The sequence below is a fragment of the Hyla sarda genome, chromosome 1 (genome assembly GCF_029499605.1).
Source record: "Hyla sarda isolate aHylSar1 chromosome 1, aHylSar1.hap1, whole genome shotgun sequence".
Classification (NCBI taxonomy): domain Eukaryota; kingdom Metazoa; phylum Chordata; class Amphibia; order Anura; family Hylidae; genus Hyla; species Hyla sarda.
In genome coordinates, this window is record NC_079189.1 from 24098437 (window position 1) to 24121195 (window position 22759).

The 22759-nt window shown below is 45.1% G+C and overlaps 1 protein-coding gene across 1 annotated transcript in view; it reads right to left on the reverse strand.

The window, feature by feature from the left end:
* Positions 1–3342: 3342 nt before the first annotated feature.
* DDRGK1 (DDRGK domain containing 1) overlaps positions 3343–22759 on the reverse strand; it is a 66488-nt gene continuing 47071 nt past the window's right edge. The window contains exons 6-9 of the mRNA XM_056553142.1: positions 13416–13454; positions 5489–5545; positions 4485–4533; positions 3343–3617 (exon numbers count right to left, since the gene is read on the reverse strand). Of these exons, the coding sequence (XP_056409117.1) occupies positions 3451–3617; positions 4485–4533; positions 5489–5545; positions 13416–13454 (312 nt within the window). The 3' untranslated portion in view covers positions 3343–3450. The remainder of the gene's footprint in view (positions 3618–4484; positions 4534–5488; positions 5546–13415; positions 13455–22759) is intronic.

Sequence of the window (22759 nt, forward strand, 5' to 3'; positions counted from 1 at the left end):
GGGAAAAAAAAAGATGGGGGAAAAAAAAAAGATAAGAAGCGGGAAAAGAAAAAGGGAGGGGAAGGGAGAAAAGAGAAGGAGTAGAGGGTAGACAATCAGATCAATGAGACGTACCTTGTGTCACAAGAGGTTATCGGATCAACGCGTTTCCCCGGCTGGGCAGCAGTATGTATAGATGGCCATGTAAGCTATAGAGACTACTTGATGTACGTGGTCAACAAGAGACACCACACCAGCTCAATTTGAGAGGTGGAGTTGTGCATAGTCATTCGAGGACGACAACTGCGTCCAAGGATGCCAAATTTTATGATATGTGTCTAATTAACGGGGAGATTACGCCCGTAATTCCTCCATTCTGTGTAAGTGTGATATCTCTTGAAACCAGTCCAAGATGGAAGGAGGATGTGTTGCTTTCCATATTCTTGGAACAAGGGTCCTAGCAGCTAGTAGAAGGAAAGATCAGTTTGGAGGTGTGTTTGGTCATTCCTTTGGGTAGAAGTAGGGTTTCGGGGTTGGTGTGTAGTTTAGAAGTCGTTAAGCGAATAATAACATCTAGGACTCTGTTCCAAAAAGGAGTCATCAGGGGGCAGCGTAACCAAATGTGAATCACAGTGCCACCAGACGAACCACATCTCCAACAAGCGTCCGAGAGACGCGGATAAAATTTAGCAAGCAGGTCTGGTCTCTGTACCACCTGGAGAAGAGTTTGAAGTTGGTCTCTTGTGCCTTGCAGGAAACAGATGTGCGGTGACAATGAGATAGGGCCCTGCACCATTCCTCGTCTGTAAGGGGGCGGGCTATATCTTTCTCTCAACCCAGCCGGTACAAGGGAGTGGAGGTGGTAGATGCGTCCAGTATGAGGGCGTAAAGGGCACTTGTAGGCCTGTGTATTGTAGTGGACGAGGTGCAAAGCACCTCAAATTTAGAAAGTGGCCGGTGTAAACTCAGGCGGGTCTTAGCAGTTGAGTAAAAATGTTTTAATTGGGCATACTGGAAGGTTTGTGAGACTGTGGGGGGGGGGGGGGGGGGTACCATCTAGAAGTTCAGTCAAGGACCTCAGGGAGTCACGAGTGAGCGGAAGGTGGCCCCATCTCGTTGTTTGAGCGTAAGAAAGGAGTTCATGGAAGTCACTGGGGGAAAGTCAGGGTTGTTGAAAACGGGGGTGAGTGGTCCGTCCGGTGAAGTGAGGCATAAGCGATTCATATAGGCTTTTTTAGATCTGATAATAGAGTGAAGTATCGGCAGGAGGCCCGCAATTCTCTGCGAATGGGAGGACAGGTGGGGCAACCAAAGGAGGTTACGGGGGTTGATATTAGCCATGGCGCCTTCAAAATGAACCCATTGTTTGTCCTTCGAATGAAAGAAGCAGTCGAAGACTCGCGTCAGGACTGAAGCTAAATAATATGAGAGGTAATCTGCTAGAGCTAGGCCCCCCTCCATCTTTCCCCTTATCAGAACATTGCGAGACAGCCGAGGATGCCTGTCTGCCCATATCAATCTGGTCTGGACTGAAGTAAGGTCTTTGAAAAAGGATTTGGGGGATGTGGCAGGGGATGCAAGCAAACAGGTAGAGGAGGCGGGGAAGTATATTCATTTTTAATATGTTGATTCTACCAATCCAGGAGAAGTCCTTGCGTTCCCATCTGGACAGGTCCGTTTTGAGTAGGTTCAACAGGGGGGGGAAGTTGAGTCGATATGTGTCAGTCGGGTCGGTTGGAACTTGTATGCCTAAATAAGTAAGGGATGACTTTTGCCACTTAAAGGGATAGGAGGATTGCAGTTGGGTAAGGAGGGTTTGGGACAGCGTGACATTCAGGGCCTCACATTTCGAGGGGTTCAGTTTGTAGTTACTAAAGCTAGCAAATTTCTGAATTGTGGACAATAAAGAGGGGAGAGAAACAAGAGGGGAGGATATGTATAGTAGGAGGTTATGGGCGAACGCTGCACATTTATAATGGCACGAGGGGATGGAGAAGCCTTTGATGTCCGCAGTCTATCAGTAAGTGTTCCATGCAGATAACATATAGGAGTGGGGAGAGGGGGCATCCCAGCCTCGTGCCATTACATATATCGAACGGGGCTGAGAGCTGACCATTAATTCTAATTTGAGCTTGAGGGTTGGAGTAGAGTGCCAGTATACGGCCCAACATTGATTTACCCAATCCAATTTGCGAGAGTGCGCTCTTTAAAAAGTCCCAGTCCACCCGGTCAAAGGCCTTTTCCGCGTCTAGCGATAATAGGAAGAGAGGTACACTGCGCGCACGCGCGTGATGGATCACAGAGAACGTGCGGAGAGTGTTGTCTCTAGCCTCTCTACCATTAATAAAGCCAACTTGATCCGGGTGGACTAAGGACTGCATAAGTGGAGACAGTCTGTTTGCAAGAAACTTTGCGAAAAGTTTGGCATCCGTGTTAATAAGGGAGATTGGGCGGGGAATTGTAGTTTTACAACAGCTGGAGGCACCTTGGTTGGGAAACACTGCCCTACAATGTGGATGCTGTTGGCTGTCTGGCTATGCTGGTTGTTATAGTTATGCAACAGCTGGAGACACACTAATTGTTAACTACTGGTTAAGACAATTCTCGGTGAACCGATGGCTGTTTGGGCATGCTGGGAGATGTAGTTAAAGGCATACTAGACAAATATCTGCAAGTCTTGCTGTCACTGGGTTATAGCAGCCCATAGAGCGGTCAGGGATTTCACACAGCCTTCGGCCTTGTTCACACAGCGGAATCGGGCAAAAAAATTTCCACTCAGAAATTCCATTGCAGCAGGGTCCCATTGTTTTCAATGAGGTTCTGCTGCACCGTGCATGCAGCGGAATTATTCGTGGCGGAAACATATCAATTCTTTCTGCGTTCCTAGCGCCGCCATGTTCTGCCGGGGTCCGCAGTAAATTTTCCGAGACAGTCATAAAAAAATCCACCCTTATATTTGCAGTCACATCCAAAGCAACCTTAGACTCCCGCTAACAGTCTCCTTCATCTCCAGGATATGGCGGTATGTAGCGTAGGAGTATAAGACCGTAGGTAACACCTGCAGAGGCCACTCTATGAGAAGATTCATCAAAACTTGTAACCAGTTGCCCATAGCAACCATCCGATCCGATCGCTTCTGAAAAATGAAAGAAGCGATGTGATTGGTTGCTATGGGCAACGGGTACATTTTTCCTCAGCACAGATCTTGATGAATCCACCCCCCATGTGACTGGAGGTTATAGGTAACAGTGATGTAGTGACCCCACACACCCTCCTCTGTGTATAATGGTACCTTAGGAGTTAACCGTGTAATCCCATCGTTGCGCAGAAAGCGTAAAAATAACTAATCTCAATGGACATGGGAAGATTTCAGTCCTTTAATGTTGGTCACATGACAGGCGGGGAGGGACGCCCGCTCCATACACCCCAAAGTCCAGATGGAAATATTTTTATTTTTTTAAGTCCAGAGAATTAAGACACGGTGACTGGGGCCGACTCGGGGTTCAGATTAATCAACTTGTTGGTGGCCAGAGCCAGCTCCGAGATGGAGACCCGCCCCCTCTGACGGATGAACTGCGCCACCGCCGCCATCTCCTCCGTTGTGATGTAGATGAACTTCCCTCTGTCATCAATGACACCTGCATGGGGAGAAGAGACAATGAAGGACATGTGATAGTAGATCCTAAGAGGTCAGAAGGGTCCGGCACCCATACACACAAAAGGGGGTCCGGCGCCCACACACACACACACACACAAAAGGGGGTCCGGCGCCCACACACACACACACAAAAGGGGGTCCGGCGCCCACACACACACAAAAGGGGGTCCGGCGCCCACACACACACACACAAAAGGGGGTCCGGCGCCCACACACACACACACAAAAGGGGGTCCGGCGCCCACACACACACACACAAAAGGGGGTCCGGCGCCCACACACACACACACAAAAGGGGGTCCGGCGCCCACACACACACACAAAAGGGGGTCAGGCGCCCACACACACACACAAAAGGGGGTCAGGCGCCCACACACACACACAAAAGGGGGTCCGGCGCCCACACACACACAAAAGGGGGTCCGGCGCCCACACACACACACACAAAAGGGGGTCCGGCGCCCACACACACACACAAAAGGGGGTCCGGCGCCCACACACACACACAAAAGGGGGTCCGGCGCCCACACACACACAAAAGGGGGTCCGGCGCCCACACACACACAAAAGGGGGTCCGGCGCCCACACACACACAAAAGGGGGTCCGGCGCCCACACACACACAAAAGGGGGTCCGGCGCCCACACACACACAAAAGGGGGTCCGGCGCCCACACACACACAAAAGGGGGTCTGGCGCCCACACACACACACACACACACACAAAAGGGGGTCCGGCACACACACACACACACACACACACACAAAAGGGGGTCCGGCGCCCACACACACACACAAAAGGGGATCCGGCACGAGCAATAGTCACAGGCCGCCTTGATATCCCCTCACCTGTAATGGAGCCGTCGGCCAGTAAGTCCTGTATCCTGCTGATGGCTTCCTGTTCACGAGAGCAGGAGAAAAACATAAAAAACGGGAAATACAGCTACGATATAAGTCTACAAATGTAGCAGAGTTGAGATGGTCATTAGGCACAGGAACCCGAACAATGTGTTGTCTGTGGAGTTACATAGGACTGCAAGGAAAGTATTTTCTTGAAGGGGTTGTCCAGATTAGAAGAAAAAAACATGACTCATGTCTTCCAGAAACGTTGTCACATTTGTCAATGGGTTGTGTCTTGTATTGTTCCATTTTAGCGACTAGGCCTGTGATACCACACACAACCTGTGGACAGGTGTGGCACGGTTTTAATTTGACGAGGTGAAACAAATTCAGCTTTGCTATGCCTGTGGAAGGGTTTTGCAAACAGTGTTTTCCCAGCTGTTGCAAAACTACAACTCCCCAGCATGCCCAGACAGCCTTCGGCTGTCTGGGCATGCTGGGAGTTGTAGTTTTGCAACAGCTGGGGACACACTGTTTACAAAACACTGCTAGAGAAATGGTACACAGGGTGAGGAATACTGGTGTTACTGTAGTTTTGAGGAGTCTAAATAATACATCAGAAAGAAAACCCTTAGGCATCCATTTTCTCTTATTCATATAGACATTAAGCCCAGCAGGGGTGGAGATTTATCACAACCCCGCCCATTCTGGGTCCCTCCCCTGAGGAGCATCCACTGTCTATAGTAGGTAGGTTACTTCCGGGTGAGAACCTCTAAAATAGATCCTATCATAAGCACAAATCACTATGATTTAGAGGGGGTCACGTATAGCTGTTGACACCCCCCCCCCCCCCCCACCACAACCACCAAATACACACATGTTCTCTTTTGGGGTGCCCCCCCCCCCCCCCCTACAAACAGTACTCAATATTTCCATTTAGAGGGAAGACCTACCAGTTTGTCTTTCCTAAGGGATCAATTGTCCTAATTTAAAAGGTGTCTAAAACCACTTACCTGAGCTCTGAGTCCAAAGTTTGCCCCCAGATCTTCCAAAATAACCACTTTTGAGGCCTAGAAAAAAATAAGATATATAAACACATACCATGTTACATTCGGTGTGGGCTGGAAACAGATGATGCTCCCTAATACTATGAATATAACAATGCACAATGAAAAGTTCTGCAACTTTCATAATTTCTTCTTTTGCCTCAATAATGCAGCACAGGCTATTATTAGAGTACAATGTAGAGGTTCTTGAGTATTGCTTGTGCTTACCTGTTTTAGCTGCAGTGGCAGGCATTTGCTTTCAGCCATATTGATTCCTATTTATTCACTAAATTATTTGCAATGCTGCCAACATTACCCACGACTCCTCTGGCTTTGCAGAAAGAGTGGGTGGAGTCTCATCACTGCATTTCATCTAATAAGTATGCTGGTGCTGGAGTTCAGCCAGGTGAATTGATTAGATTCATAAATGGGATGAGGTCAGTTCACACTATGTGCAGTTTTGCTCACTATGTGCAACTGTGCTCCAAGGCTGCATTTTTGAAACATTTTCACCATGTATTGGCTACAAGTTTTTACTGCAATTGACCTGATTACCTTAAATAGAGAAAAAAAATCCTGTGATTTTGGGAAAATCACAGCAAAAGTGCAATGTCTGAAAAGGGCCTCAAGGGAGGTGTATAACTTCTATATATCCTGATCCCATAGAGATAGCAGCAGTATACAGATAGATCCAGAAGAGAAGTGTATAACTACTATATATCCTGATCCCATAGTGATAGCAGCAACAGTATACAGATAGAGCTGGAGGGGAGGTGTATAACTTCTATATATCCTGATCCCATAAAGATAACAGCAGCAGTATACAGATAGAGATGGAGGGGAGGTGTATAACTACTATATATCCTGATCCCATAGAGATAGCAGCAGTATACAGATAGATCCAGAAGAGAAGTGTATAACTACTATATATCCTGATCCCATAGTGATAGCAGAAACAGTATACAGATAGAGCTGGGAGGAGAGATGTATAACTACTATATATATCCTGATCCCATAGAGACAGCAGCAGTATACAGATAGAGCTGGGAGGGGAGATGTATAAATACTATATATATCCTGATCCCATAGAGATAGCAGCAGCAGTAACATAGTTCATAAGGATGAAAAAAGACCAGAGTCCATCAAGTTCAACCTATATCCCTAATGAGTCCCTACGGAGTTGATCCAGAGGAAGGCAAAAAACCCTCATACTAGAGGTAATAATTCCTTCCCAACTCCAAATATGGCATCAGAATAAATCCCTGGATCAATGTTCTGTCTCTATAAATCTAGTATACATAACCAGCGATGTTAGTATTCTCCAAAAATGAATCCAGACCCCTTTTGATCTCTTTTACAGAGTCCTGGGGAGCAGTCCCTGTCACTATAGAGTCCCTGAATATTAAAAATAGAGGTCCGTCTATTACATTACTTAATTCCTTTAGAACTCGGGGGTAAATGCCATCTGGACCTGGTGATTTGTCTATTTTGATTTTTTGTAGGCGGCACAGTACTTCTTCCTGGGTTAGACAGGTGACCTGTACTTCTTCCTGGGTTAGACAGGTGACCTGTAAAGGGAAGTTTACCTTATCACACTGTATTTCACCTGGCATTTCATTTTCCTCAGTGAATACAGTGGAGAAGAATTTGTTTAATATATTTGCTTTTTCCTGATCCCCGTTTGTAATTTCTTCTTTATAATTTTTTTAAAGGGCCCGCACTTTCATTTTTGATCTTTTTGCTATTCATATAGTTAAAGAACATTTTGGGGTTAGTTTTACTCTCTTTGGCAATGAGTCTTTCTGTCTCTATTTTTGCGGCTTTCATCAGTTTTTTACATATTTTACGTTTTTCTCTATAGCTTTTTAATGCTTCTTCACTGCCGTCCTGTTTTAGTAGTTTAAATGCTTTATTTTTGTAATGTATTGTCCCCTTAACGTTTTTATTCATCCATATTGGTTTTCTTTTATTTTTGACCCTTTTATTCCCATAAGGTATATACATCTTACAGTGAGGATTTCAAATATTCTTAAAAAGTCTCCCATTTAGTGTCAGTATTCTTGTTTTTGAGGACATTATCCCATTTTATATTGTTAAGGGCTTCTCTGAGTTGATCAAACTTTGCCTTCCTAAAGTTCATTGTTTTTGTGGCCCCTCGAGAGATTTCCTTATTGCAGAACAAGTTATAATGTATTATATTATGATCACTATTTCCTAGGTGTCCTTCTACCTGCACATTAATTACGCTGTCAGGTCTGTTGGTTAATAATAAGTCTAGTAGGGCGCCCCCTCTGGTCGCGCCTTGCACTATTTGGGACAGATAATTGTCTTTAGCTGTAGTCAGAAACCTGTTTCCTTTATGAGATTCACAGGTCTCATCCTCCCAGTTTATATCAGGATAGTTCACATGACATCATTTTGATTTGCAGTATATAGATAGAGCTGGAGAGAGGTGTATAACTACTATATATTGCGATCCCATGGAGATAGCAGCAGTATACAGATAGAGCTGGGAGGCGTCTATGAGTTCCTAGGAGGGATAGGATAAAGGAATCAGCTGACCCAAGACTGACCACTTCTCCCGACACATTAAATACAGATTATTTTGAGGTTTAGGCTCGTGATCACATGACCCAGCATAAACACTGCGTGAATGCAGCTGTGCTGGAATAAAACAGATGGCGCTGTAGGAATAGTATCAGAGAGTGTGGGCAAAAAAAAAGGAACATTTTGTTAATTGTGCAGTAGGGATAAGTGGCAATATCACTTCAGTCCTATAGATGAATGATCTGCTTTATGCTTTGCAAAAGCAGAGGGGACCGAGGGGCTACAGACATTATGGGGGAGATTTATCAAAACCTGTCCAGAGGAAAAGTTGCTGAGTTTCCCATAGCAACCAATCAGATCGCTTCTTTAATTTTCCAGAGGCCTTTTCAAAAATGAAAGAAGCGATCTGATTGGTTGCTATGGGAAACTCAGCAACTTTCCCTGGTTTTGATAAATCTCCCCCTATATTTTACTATGTGACCCAGCTGTATCAACTCTGCCCCTCTGCTGGGTCCTGGCCCTTCACATAGCAGGTCATACTGCGTAGGTACAAACTACACTACTGTGTTGTAGTAGCCTACAGATCCCAGCAGATGGCGGTGTTACACTGTGACAATGATGAGATATCAGATCAGATGCAGTCAGTGTATGAAGTTGATAACTAACCCGGCAAATAGCTCCTAAATAAAAGTCAGAAAGGCATCCTATCAGTTACAATCTGATCCTGGGAAATCTGGGTCACATCTACTATCGGCGCCATTATGGCAGTCCAAGGGAGTCACCCAGCTTTAGCAGGATCTTAAATGGTAAATGGTTCCTGCTGTAATGGTACTCAATAGGAATTTAAAGGGGTACTCTTTATTTATTTTTATTTTTTTAAACCAACTGGTGTCCGACAGTTAAAACAGATTTGTAAATTACTTCTATTAAAAAAATCTTAATACTTCCAGTACTTATTAGCTGCTGAATACTACAGAGGAAATTATTTTCTTTTTGGGACACAGAGCTCTCTGCTGACATCACGAGCACAGTGCTCTCTGCTGACACCTCTGTCCATTTTAAGAACTGTCCAGAGAAGAAGAAAATCCCCATAGCAAACATATGCTGCTCTGGACAGTTCCTAAAATGGACAGAGGTGTCAGCAGAGAGCACTGTGGTCATGATGTCAGCAGAGAGCTCTGTGTTCCAAAAGGAAAATAATTTCCTCTGTAGTATTCAGCAGCTCACCAGTTGATTAAAAAAATAAAAAAAAAATAGTTTTCCACCGGAGTACCCCTTTAATAAATTTGATTTACTTAATTTTATATAGGTTCCTCTAAAGCAGATGTCTCCAAACTGTGGACCTTCAGATGTGGCAGAACTACAACTTCCAGCATTCCGCATGCTGGGAGTTGTAGTTTTGCAACATCTGGAGGTCCACAGTTTAAAGACAACTGCACTAAAAGCATGGCGATCGCCAGAGAGCCCTGCACATTTTCCTGGAGGTGACTCAATGCAAACTGTGACTGCCCCTGTAGCATCTCAGTAGGAGACAAAAGAATTACAAGGTCACCACTTCTTTGAATGATATGCAGTCCTATTACCTCCCCTGGACACCGATCTTGGTTTTAACTAACAGCGGGGGATCAGCTGACATCCCCCAACCTGGTTATTATCTCGTACTAAATGATTTTATCCAGGATTAGAAAAACATGAGCAGATTTCTTCAAGAAACAGCACCACACCCGTCCTCAGGCTGTGTGGGGTATTGCAGCTGAATTCCATTGAAGTGAATGGAGCCAAGTTGTAATACCACAGACAACCTGAGGACAGGTGCAGTGCTGTTTTTTTGGAAGAAACTAGCTCTGTTTTTCTACAACCCCTTTATTGACGCAGATAAGATGGAGGAGATTCTACACTCCTCAACAATGGAATTGCAACCAAGATGGATAAGCCGTAGGGTTATGCAAATGGAGGAAATAGCAGGTGTCACTAAGATCTGCAGATGATCACATTTTTGAGCACCTAGGCATAAAAAAAACTGATTGAAAGCACATTTTTTCAGCCACATGAAACCTCAGAAACTGGATCCATTCTTTAACGGAGAGATCTTTGTTTATCACTCCAGGAGGTCACTATGGGACATTTATCAAATCTCTACTTTCTTCTGTGCAGTCTTTCTTGCTAAAAAATTGCGGCAGTGCGACAAATTTATCAAATAACGCACAGACTTTGCTGAATGACCACAGAACTGTTCTACCTTAAATGTCGCAGAGAGTAGCGGCCGTGCGACAATTGTTTTAAATGTCACAAGGACCTTAATACAATGGTTGCATACAGTTATATAGGGCAAGGTTGAATTGTCCAGTGAAAAGGTCTAAATCTGGCCCATGCGACTTTTTTGCGACATTTCACAAAAAAAATTTGTGCATGATAAATTCGTGACCACGGCACAAAGTGATCTAAATAAAATCACTTCATGGTCAGAAAATTTTAAACAAACAGTCTTAAAGGGGTACTCCGCTGCTCAGCGTTGCTGGATTCGGGAGCTGGCGATGTCATAGCCCCGCCCCCTCATGACGTCAAACCCTGCCCCCTCAATGCAGGTCTATGGGAGGGGGCGTGACAGCCGCCACGCGCCCTCCCATAGACTTGCATTGAGGGGGCAGGGTGTTACATCATGAGGGGGCGGGGCTATGACGTCACCAGCTCTCGGCGCCGGCTCCAGCATTCGGAACAGTTTGTTCCAAATGCTGAGCAGCGGAGTACCCCTTTAATAAAACGTTGCAGGAAAAGTTACATGGGGCCAACCTGCAACTTTTCCTGCGATAAATTTTGATGAAAAAAAAGCAGTGTAAACAGATTGATAAATTCCCCTCACTGTGCGTATAGGCCGAGATTTCATTGTTGTTCAATATTGTTTGCCCCAGTGGTTTAGAGACCAACGATAAACTGAAATGACAGCAAGAGGGGCACTGAGGTGAAACTCTGCACAGACAGATCATCAGATTGAAAGAATGGCGCGCAGTGATCCGTTCTGTACTGAAACTAGATATCACATATAAAGCCTATGGTGTTCAACAGTGTCTACACAAATCATGAGAAGGGGCTTGCACAACAATGGGCTATGGGCCAGACATCCAACTAAAGTAGTTCCATTGACCTCAGACCACCGCCCTCAGTGGCTATCATGGTGCAGGGCAAGACGGCAATGGAGACTGCAATAGAGGTCTAGGTTATACACTTTAGCAATGAGTCCTAAGTGTAGCCTGTAGACATCTTGGGCAAGGCCATGACGATGGCTTAAGGAAGGAATGTCACACTGGTCCTACTGCCGTGCAGTATCCAGACCCCTCTAGTCTCCATTCCAGGTACACGTACAGCTCGGTGGTACATGGATTTGGTTACGGCACCAGTGGTAAGGCCATTTCTCCAAAGTGAGTAGAGGGTGCAGAAAAAAATGTGATCTGCTGTGGCGCTGCCTTTTGGAGATCGAGATAAAGGTCCAGTTGAATTCAGTAGAATCTCATTTATTAGTACAATAAAAATGAGATGACAGACATGCAAGACGCGTTTCGGGGGTAAGTTCCCCCTTTCTCAATTGCAGACAATATCTCTACAATTGAGAAAGGGGGAACTTGCCCCCGAAACATGTCTTGCATGTCTGTCATCTCATTTTTATTTTACTAAATCGATTCTGCTGAATTTGACTGGACCTTTATCTCGATCTCCAAAAGGCAGCACCACAGCAGATCACATTTTTTCCTGCACCCTCTACTCATAACTCTGCCGACCTCAGGCTGAGCACTCGGCCGGATCCTGCAGGCTGCAGCCCGAGATCAACTGCGCCCCATACGGAGGGGTGATACGCCTTAACCAAGATAAACCCCAGGTGGGTGTAACTGACACTGGGGTTCGTGTTTTGGGCTAATCCCACGGAATTACGCAAGGCGCTGTCCTCTCCTGTCTTTTTTTCTTTTAAATTTCCATTTCTCCAAAGTATCCCAGGAGCAGTAATTTAACATGACGCCAGGCTACATGTTGCTTGTGCTACTGTTAACAACGTGCAGGGCCTAAACGCAGTACCATGGCCTAAAGAGTCTTTAGACTGGTCTCCCATCGTACGTGCATTTATAAAGAGAGTTGTTTTCAATATCGTGTTTCCATTTTCTGATCATTTGCATATCACTAACAGGTCTATTGTTTTTGTCATTTCCATAAGTCCACAACTTCTCTTTCTTGGTGTTGCAAATTCAACATTGAGGAGTGTATTACTCCATTTTAGAGATTCCCCACTGTCCTCTACCAGGCTACAGCTCAAGCCTTTCCCGACCAAGGCAAGAGACATCTGGGAGGTGATATAGGAAATACTACAATGGCTTACTATGCTGGTTTACAATTGTAGCATTGTTTATGTTGCAGAGTAGGTGCCTCATGCCGAGTTGTTTGGGTTCCATGTTCAGCAAAGGCTTCAGTTGCAGCTTTGTAGAGAACAGAGGAGAATCTCTAAAATGACAACATTCAAGAAACTCAAGCTTTTTGAGAAACGTTACATTTTCTGTTTTTTTGCCCTTTAACACTTGGTACACTTATGAAGCATGACTGTCTACAGGGGTGACTTGGTATTTTGGTCAATATGATTGGAAAATAAATAAGAATTAAAAAAAAGACAACAAGGTGAGTTTTCAAGTATTAGCCGTGACGTCATCGGCAGCCGAGCTGGAGGACTGAACTCTATGGGCTGCAGGTACTGTACTGGAACAGTCCATGGAATTCAGTTCTCAGGGCTCGGGCCTGCCATCAATCATCTCCATCTTCTGAGCCAAGACCAGCCCTGTCTGCACACACTAAAAATAACGCAATGACAGAAAATTGGTAAAGCTAAGCCTGGTCAAAATATTTTTTTACAAGGACCCCATACACTGTGCCTAAGGGTGAGGTATCTAAGTGCTCTTTACAGAATCAGGACCCCTCAGCAACGTTCACCTTTTAACACATGGAGACCTCTTCTCAAATGATAAGTAATCTACAGACACACATTACACTGCGCCCATTGGATGTCCACAATTCTTAACCCCTTTAGCCTAGAGGTGAATGTCCACCCAAGAACCCAATGACTTTTTTCTAAATAGGTTCCAAATGACCTTCCAAGAGCCATGTACGTTTAAAAAAGGTATACTTTATTTTATCATATACTGTATTTACCATATAATGGTACCATGACAACCCAACGGCACCCCACGATTAAGAATCAGGGGGGCGATCTGCTATAATAGTCAATCTGGGCCAAAAGCCTACAACAAAAGTAAATATGGGAAACTACTGACTATAATGCGAGTGAAATAGTTCACGTGTGATCACCTCTTACCTTAATGTAGTCAATAAATTCTGTGAGGAAACTTCGGGTCTAGAAGAAAAGAAAAAGATTGTAGAGAAGGATTCATCATCCAAAGTCTCAAAATCTGCCACACATGAGGATATTATATATCATATATATCTTCACTCTTAATGTGCCCATCATTTAAAGTAGTTCTGTAGTGAAACATAACTTATTCCCTATTTAAAGGATTGGCGATACGTTCTAGATCGCGGGGGGTCCGACCAATGGGCCCCCCCTGCGATCTCCTGGAAGGGGCCCCGGCAGTCTGCCAGAAGCAGCCGTTCCGACCCCCTGCAGAAAGCCGTGGCCAACAGGCCCTGTCCATGTATCTCTATGAGATGGAGGGGGTGTCGGCCATCGCTCTGTGCGCCCCTTCCAGCAGACTGCCGTGCCCCATTTAGGAGATTGCCCAGCGGTCGGACCCCCCATGATCTATAACTTATCCCTTATCCTTTGGAAAGGAAATAAGTTACGTTTCACTACAGAACTCCATTAAAAAAAAAAAAAACACTTGACATGCCAGACAGACCCGTCAAAAGTTTCGATTGCTCGGGGTCTGAGTGTCCAGAGCTCAACGATTTCTGGATATTGAAGGGAGAAACGTGGCACTGGACAGGCTTCATAGACCTCTAACGGAGCCCATCTACTGCTGCTGAGAGGAGATCGTGGGCAGCCATGGAGTGATGGGTGCGTTTCTCCAGGCAACAGCTGGAGATCTGTTGGGGACAATTTATGGTTCAAAGTATTTTATTCGGATACATCATAGGTAGTGTACAAACATATCAATCATGTCTTAACAAGTACCCAATTTTTTTCATTCATGTTTCACATCACATGTATAGTATACACAAGTTAAGTGAAGGAAAGAAACAATAAGGAAAAATAAAACATAACTTGCAGGTTAGCATGGTCAGGAGTACATGCATATAATGGGGGGGATACAGAAAAGTTTACTCCCACGGTCGCCCCATTAGCTTAGAATAGAAAACCTGCTCTGAGCAACATGCAGTACATCCACAGGTACAAGTAATAAAAGAAACATCTCACAATTGTGATGGTAAATGAGACAACCATAAAATAACCAGCAAACCTAAGTAACGAAGGTGGAGAGTGAGAAAACAGACCGTCTACCGAGGATTATGAATATGACATATTAAGGTACTACTGGAATAGAAGATAAAAGATAAGATGGACTCCAAGGGGTTCCCGGGGTACTGAGTGCATTATGAAGTGGAGAGAACACAAAGGGAGGGAGGTAGGGGGAGGGAAGTAGGAAAAGAAGAAGAGGAAGGAAATGGAGAGTGGGGAAATAGAGGGAAAAGGACGAAGGCCTAAAGGCTCCCAGGATTCCCAGAGAGACATGTGGTCAACTCTAATATTCTATCATATCACGGAGTGTATTGGTAAGGAGGTAATGGATCTAGTCCCATCCCAATATTTTTTCCAACCGGTCCACATTTCACGGAATCGGCGATGTCGACCTTGGCCTATCGCCCAAATCTCCTCCATGACATAGGCATGATTAATAACTGTGCATAGCTCATTAAGTGATGGGCTGGTGGAAGTTTTCCAATGCCTAGTGAGAATCAATTTGGCTATTATTAAGATTTTACATATCAGGCATCTGATATTGGGAGGAAATTGATCCAGACCTATCAGCAATAAAGCTAGACTTGGGGTTAGTTGTACTCTAATTGAAAGGACAGCTGTAAGGAGGTGTTCTACGCCCTTCCAATATGATGAGATTATCGGGCAGTCCCACAAAATGTGTAAAAGTGTACCCCTGTATGAGCAACCCCTCCAGCATAGGTCAGAACAAGTCGGGTACATGCGGTGAAGCCGTGCAGGGGTGTGGTACCATCTGAGATGGGTTTTCATGGCCGCTTCAATGTGAGTCATACTCTGGAGGGATTTATAGATATATTTGTATGCCAAAGCCCAATGAGCAGGAGTAAATACTTCATTAAGGTCTAGTTCCCAGGCTCTCATTACCGGTGTAAGTGTGAGGTCGCAATGAGAGCTTAATTCGGAGTAGATAGGTTTTAAACCTACCTTTCTAAGAGAAAAAGCTCTAAACAAAGATGAGTTCAGTGGAGGGGGACGGCAGTTTTGTATAAAATTTTTAATCCTAAGATAGGGAAAGAGTAAGCGCGGTGGTAAGTTGTATTTGTGTTGCAATGTGGGGTAGGGAAGAATCGCGTCACCTTCACTTAAATGACCTACCGTAGTGATATGACACTGTAGCCAAGGTGACACGTTTAAGTCAGGTATAGCCAGTCGTAACAGCTCCAATGGAGCCTGTAATTTACAGGATATGTCTTTCGCCGAACTCATGGAATGGGACAATTTCCAACAGTGGAGCCCTGCCAGGGTTAGGGGTGACAGTGTAGGAGGGGGTGTGATGCCCCATGCATATATGTACAACAGGGTTTTGGGGCTGACTCCCCGTGCATAGAAACTTTCTATCGCAACCCATGGGATTGCCATGTTGTCCTCCCACAGGGGCCGTAAAAGAGAGACCAGTGTGGCTAAGTAATACCTGCGTATATCTGGGATTCCCAGACCGCCCACTCCCTTATGTTTAGTCGCTATAGAGTGATGGATGCGGGGTCTGGACCCTCCCCAAATATAAGAGTTGACCAATGTTCCAACCTTCGAGAAGAAAGATAATGGGATAGTGATAGGCAATGTTCGGAATAGATATAGTAGTTTGGGCAACGTGGACATCTTAAAGGCCGCAACTCTACCAAGCCATGAAACCTCAACCCTGCCCATCTGTGTAAGTTCTGCTTGTAGAGATTGGAGAAAGGGAGTGTAATTAGCATTGTAGAGAGTGTGGAGCCAGGGGGTGAGAGTAACACCTAGATATCTAATGCCACCGGATTGCCAGTCTAATTGGTATTTCCTTTTAAGGGAAGCAAGGGAAGAGGGGGGAAGGTGGAGGGGTAGTACTTGAGATTTTAGGTGGTTCAGTTTGTAATATGATATTTCTCCAAATCTTTGCAGTAAGGAAAGTATCACCGGGAGGGAACTGTCAGGGTGTGATAAAGATAAAAGTATATCGTCAGCATAAAGTGATATAACATGTGTGCGATTGCCCATACGTATGCCGTGGATATCAACATGCGTCCGTACCGCCTGAGCCAAAGGTTCCAGAGAGAGAATAAACAAAAGGGGCGACAAGGGGCAACCCTGTCTAGTCCCATTGGTCAGGCGGAAGGAGTCTGATAGAGTTCCATTGACATAAACGGCAGCGGTGGGGTGTGTATATAGAGCATTAATTGCTGATACTATGGGGCCATAGAAACCCATAACTTCAAGGACTTTAAAGGCATAAGACCAGTGTATGCGGTCAAACGCTTTTTCCGCGTCTAAAGCAACCAAGAGGGCTGGCAACTTGTGGTGGTTGATGTAATGTATGAGATTGAGGGCCCTGCGGGAATTATCGGAGGACTGACGGTTCTTTACAAATCCAGTTTGGTCTGTAGCAATTAGATATGGGAGAACTTGAGAGAGTCTAGACGCAAGCAGTTTTGCGTATATCTTAACATCACAATTTAACAAAGATATGGGGCGGAAATTTTGGGGGGTGTCAGGTTCCTTTCCGGGCTTAGTTAGGGCAACAATTAGTGCCTGTTGATTTTCTGTGGGCAATGAACCACGGTCTATGGCATGTTGAAAGAGGTTCAGCATGGGGGTCACCAGAACAGAGGTAAATGCTTTAAAATACTCATTAGTCAGACCATCCGGTCCCGGCGACTTCCCCATGGGGAGGGACTTTATGGTCCTAGTAAGCTCGTCAGTAGTGATAGGGGAGTTGAGGATAGTGAGGTGGTCGGGTTGTAAAGAGGGGAGCTTAATTGATGTGAGGAAGTCCTCTATGGTGTCACTTGTCGGCTGAGGGGTATTGGCGTCATCCCTAAGATTATACAGAGATTCATAATAGGTTTTAAATCGGTTTGCTATTTCCTTCGGATGTGTCAGCTTGGCTGATTTATCCTGATTCCAAAGGAAAGGGATTTTTGATTTGGCCTGCCTACGTTTAAGTGCAAAGGCTAACAGTTTGCCAGCCTTATTGGAGCAGGTGTAGTAAGTTGCTTTTATTCGCCGCAACCGTCGTTCATGGTCAACGAACAGTCTCTCCCTCAGTGTAGTTCTTAGTTCTAACAAACGTGTTTTAAGTGCTAGGGTTTGGGAGGATTTATTGAGGGACTCTATGTCTCGGATATCTTGAAGTAACCTATTCATTTCAGCTGTCCTAGCGGCTTTTAGTTTGGAGCCTAGCTTAATGAATGTGCCCCTGATGAACGCCTTATGGGCATTCCAAGTAGTATCAGCAGGTGTAGTAGTGCAGGAATGTATGTCAAAATATTCTCTTAAGTCAGACTCCAACACTTGCGAGTGGACGGGGTGGTGTAACAGGAATTGGTTGGTACGCCAAAGGTACGTCAGAGGTACACATGTGGTTTCTTTAATCGTTAGCAGAACTGGTGCATGATCCGACCATTTTATTTGACCAATAGAAGACGTAAGCACGTCCAGTAATAATGCTCTGTCTAATAGGAAAAAATCTAGTCGGGAGTAACTATTATGGGCCGACGAGAAGAAGGAATAATCCCTCTCGCCGCTATGCTGGGTTCTCCAAACATCAAACAAATCAGCACCATGAAGAATTTTAATAAAATCAGAGGAGCCCGAATGGAACCCCTTAGTGCTATCCCACTCCCCGTCCATCACAGTGTTGAAGTCTCCACATACCAGCAGTCTGCCTTCACAGCAGCGTTTTACCCTCTTAAGTATTTTATTTAGAAACCTCCCCTGACCCCTATTAGGAGCGTAGACCGATACAAGTGTGTAGAGTATATTATTCAGGGATCCCACTAAAATGATGTATCTACCCGAAGGGTCCTCGATACAGGACTTTAGAGTGAAAGCCACTGAATTTTTAATTGCAATTGAGACACCTCTTGTCTTGGAGGAGGCATGGGAATGAAAAATATTAGCATATTGGGGGTGTTTTAATCTATGAGCATCACCCTGTAAAAGATGCGTCTCTTGAATACATATGACATCAGCACCTAGTTGTTTCATTTCAGACCATAGCATCGCCCTTTTATACGGACTGTTGAGTCCATTTACATTAAGTGACACAAATGTCAACACCATGACAGCAACTTATCCTCTGCTAAAAATGCATACATCCTGATCTGTTTACATAACTGAGACTGTAGTACCTCACGGGCGGTTGGGAGACAATCTATCCACCTAGAACAGAACAACACAAAGTAGTAGAACAGAACAAACAAACATAAAGTAAAACAAAAAAATAAAAAGAACCAACGCATAGCATCAGTGTGGGAAAGTCTGTGGTATACCGCTCCCGCAGACAACTCATCAGGGGACATAGTCTACTTGTGCTGGTGTAGCCAGTCAGACCGGTCCGTGCCTTGGATAACCGGTGTGGACTCATTTTACAGATCCCACTGTAGACCATTCCGGGTCTACCCTATTAGGTGGAGGGCGACTCGGAGGGGCTTCATTTTCTTCTAGCAGCCGCCATTTGGCTAGCAACTGCTGACCCTCCTCAACCGTTTTTAATACATGCAGAGTATTGTCTTTTTGAACTAAAAGACGAACAGGGAATCCCCAACGATACATGATCTTGTTCCTCCTCAGTATGGAAGTGACAGGGAAAAATGATCTTCTCTGCTGCAGGGTGGCAGCAGAGAGGTCTGTGAAGAGAGTGATCTTTCCAAAGTCCCCAGACAGTGGAGGAGCCCTCCGAGAGGTAGCCATGAGCTCATCCTTAACATGGAAGTAGTGCAATCTAGCTAGTACGTCCCTGGGGATGTCATCAGCCAGATGGTTGGGTTTAGGCACCCTGTGTGCCCTATCAATAGTCAAGTCGAGAGGAGAACAATTAGGCAGTAGCTGTTTGATGAAATCTTGCAAGAACTTCTTTAGAGCGGAGGGGGGGACAGACTCCGGTACCCCTCTAAACTTCACATTATTTCTACGGGACCTGTCCTCCAGATCCGCCATTTTAGCCCGCATGGTAGCCACCTCAGCTTCTAGCTCATAGTGTGCATCAATGAGGGCGTTATGTGAAGTAGCATATTCACCCAGCTTTGTTTCAGCATGCCCAACTCTCTGCTTCACCTCCACTAGGTCTAATTGTACCGGTTTTAGCATGGAGGCAACATCAGCATGGATGGATTGTTGTAAGGCAACCAGCATGTTTTTGAGAGTAAGACCCGTAATCGGATCCTCACTAGTGGGGTGGCTCGCTAGGCAGTCTGCAATACATGGGGCAGGAGAAACACTCACCCCTGGCGCCTCCTGAAGTCGCTGGCGTTGTTTCGCAGGGCTTCCAGACAGGGGAGATGCAGGGGCTGAAGCAGACGCCCTGTCCGCAACCCGATGAGGACTTCCCGCTGCCAGCACGGATCTCCCAGACGAAGACACCGGGGCCTCCGGTGGTGAGGATGGAGGTACCGAGGAGCTTCTGCAAGCTGCACGTGTAGCGGGTAGGTGTGCAGGCGGACTTTGGTGACACGCGGAGGACTCCGAGGCCGCCGGAGAAGAAGCGCCATCTTGAGAGTCCAGAGGATCTGCCGAGATGTAGAAATCGGTCAGTTTTCGGAGTTTCACTCCAGATTTCACCCTCTTCCTGTTCCTATGGGACATAGCTGGTGGTATGGATCAGGTGGGGTAGTAATTCTTTGCTGTGGACAGTCCACAAGTCGCTGTAGTAGTCGCTTGGGCACGGAGCTCTCAGCCTAAGCTGCCATCTCCAGCAAGCGCCAAGCCACGCCCCCTCTGTTGGGGACAATTTAAAGAAAAATAATCTAAGTGTCCCCCCCTGTCATTTAGAAAAATGTCCCTAACCGATCTCTAAAAATATTGCCAGGAGAAATGGACCCGCCACTCCACGGCTGCCCACGATCTCCTCTCAGCATCAGTAGATGGGCTCCATTACAGGTCTATGAAGCCGGTCCAGTGCCATATTTCTCTCTGCAATATCTAGAAATCGGTCGGGCTCTGGACTCTCAGACCCCGAGCAATCAAAACTATTGACATGTCTGTCTGACATGCTGAACATTTTATAAACGACAGGATAGGAGGAGGAAAGCGTCATTGTTGCATTTACTCTCCCACAAGGAATTGGTAGGAAGACAGGACAACGTCAGGCCCTCAACTAAATATAATAGATCTTTAAAACTTAACAAAAACTAAAAAAATTTGAGCATTTTGACCAAAACCCTTTTTATTTTTATGTCGGCGAGCTGTATGGGGACATAGCTTTTTTCAGGATGGATGTGTAGCTTTCAGTGATACAATTTTTTAACTATTATTATTTCAGCTGGGATGTGAGGTCTATACACGGTATTTCGAAAACATTTTTGTATAAAGTGTAAAAAAAAAAAAAAAGAATATAAAAATGTATGTGCGACCTTACATCTAGGAGGCCTAAGCTGTGAAAGGGTTAACCATGACTCCTCAGCTATGGTGTTAAGATGTGGTCATAACCCAGTCTAAACAAAGCAAATGCCTAGCGTGGGCTTAACCAATGTTGAGTGCAAGCGCAAAGCCTGAAGGTCAGCGACAGTTATAGGTTATCAGAAAGTGTTCACCAGAAGCGACCAGTTTCACAACCTCTCAAGATGCAGATCTACACGTCTGCTAAAGAGATCTAGGGGGCGGCCAATACACCTACCACATGACGGAGATGTAAGGCTAATATCACTCAAGTAAAAAGAAAAGTAAAAAAAAGTGTAAAAATAAAATATAGTCAAAAAAGGAACAAAAATCAACAGTGAAAAAAAAATAAAAAATACTGGGTGATCTCATAGAGGCCAGTGGGTGAAAACTGTTCATGAAGGTCAAATGGTATAAGAAAAAAAGGTTCTACAAAATGTTGTCTTCGATATGTACAGAATGTAATGAAAGGGAGGGTTCACACTGCATTTTTGAAGAGGCAAAAATAACGTACCCGTATTTTTCGCCGTATAAGACGCACTTTTTCTTCCCCAAAACTGGGGGGAAAAAGTTGGTGCGTCTTATACGGCGAATACACCCCTATCGTGGCGGTCCCTGCGGCCATCAACGGCCGGGACCTACAGCTAATACAGGACATCACCGATCGCGGTGATGCCCTGTATTAACCCTTCAGACGCGAAAGTGACACTAACCCGGCTGTTCAGTCGGGCTGTTCGGGACCGCCGCGATTTCACCGCGGCGGTCCCGAACAGCCCGACTGAATAGCCGGGTTAGTGCTTACAGGACACCGGGAGGGATCTTACCTGCCTCCTCGGTGTCTTCTCCGTTCAGGGATCCCCTGTATGGCCGGCGCTCTCCTTCCTCGTCATCACGTCGTCGCGTACGTGCGTCGGCGTGCGTAACGACGTGATGGCGGCGACGGAGAGCGAGGATACCCGGCTGGCAGCAGAGACGTTCCGGAGCGACGGGGACACGGCGACAGCGATGGAGCGACATCCAGGGCAGCGGTGATGGGTCCGGAGCGGCGGGGACACGTGAGTATTACCTTCTATGAAGTGGTCTTCAATCTGCGGACCTCCAGATGTTGCAAAACTGCAACTCCCAGCATGCCCGGACAGCCAACGGCTGTCCGGGCATGCTGGGAGTTGTAGTTTTGCAACATCTGGAGGTCCGCAGGTTGAAGACCACTATTGGGTTCAAAATCTTTATTTTTTTAGATTTTGCCCCTAAAAATTGGGTGCGTCTTATACGCTGGTGCGTCCTATAGGGCGAAAAATACGGTATACCTTAACAGATGCTGCTGTATGCCAGAATTTTGTCTTATTAACTTACATTATATTAAACAAAATATTATATTAAAAAAAAAAAGATTGTAACGCATACCCTTTTTGTTGGGTGAACACAATAGTGTAGACAAGTATTGACAATGTTTTTACTAAAACAGAAATTGGGATAAAAAAATAAATAAATACAAAATAAAAAAACTGTACGAATGCAGCCTAACAGTAATTATATTATTTCTGGGAGGAGAAAAAAAAAAAAAAATTAAAAAATAAATAAATAAGGAAAACTATGTATACTGATGATAATTAACAATTTTGGACTAAGACACAAATTCTTACACTGAAGAAAAAAAAAAAAAAAAAAATAAACATGAATATATATTAAAAAAAAAATTTTAAATAAAAATCTCTATGCCGTTTCTAGGCAGATATCTCAGCTTTGATATTTTATTACATCTAGTAATCATTTACAAAAATGAATAGATAAAAAACGGAAAACCTATGCTACACTGAGAAAACAGCCAGCATGGCGGCTTAGTAAATGACAAA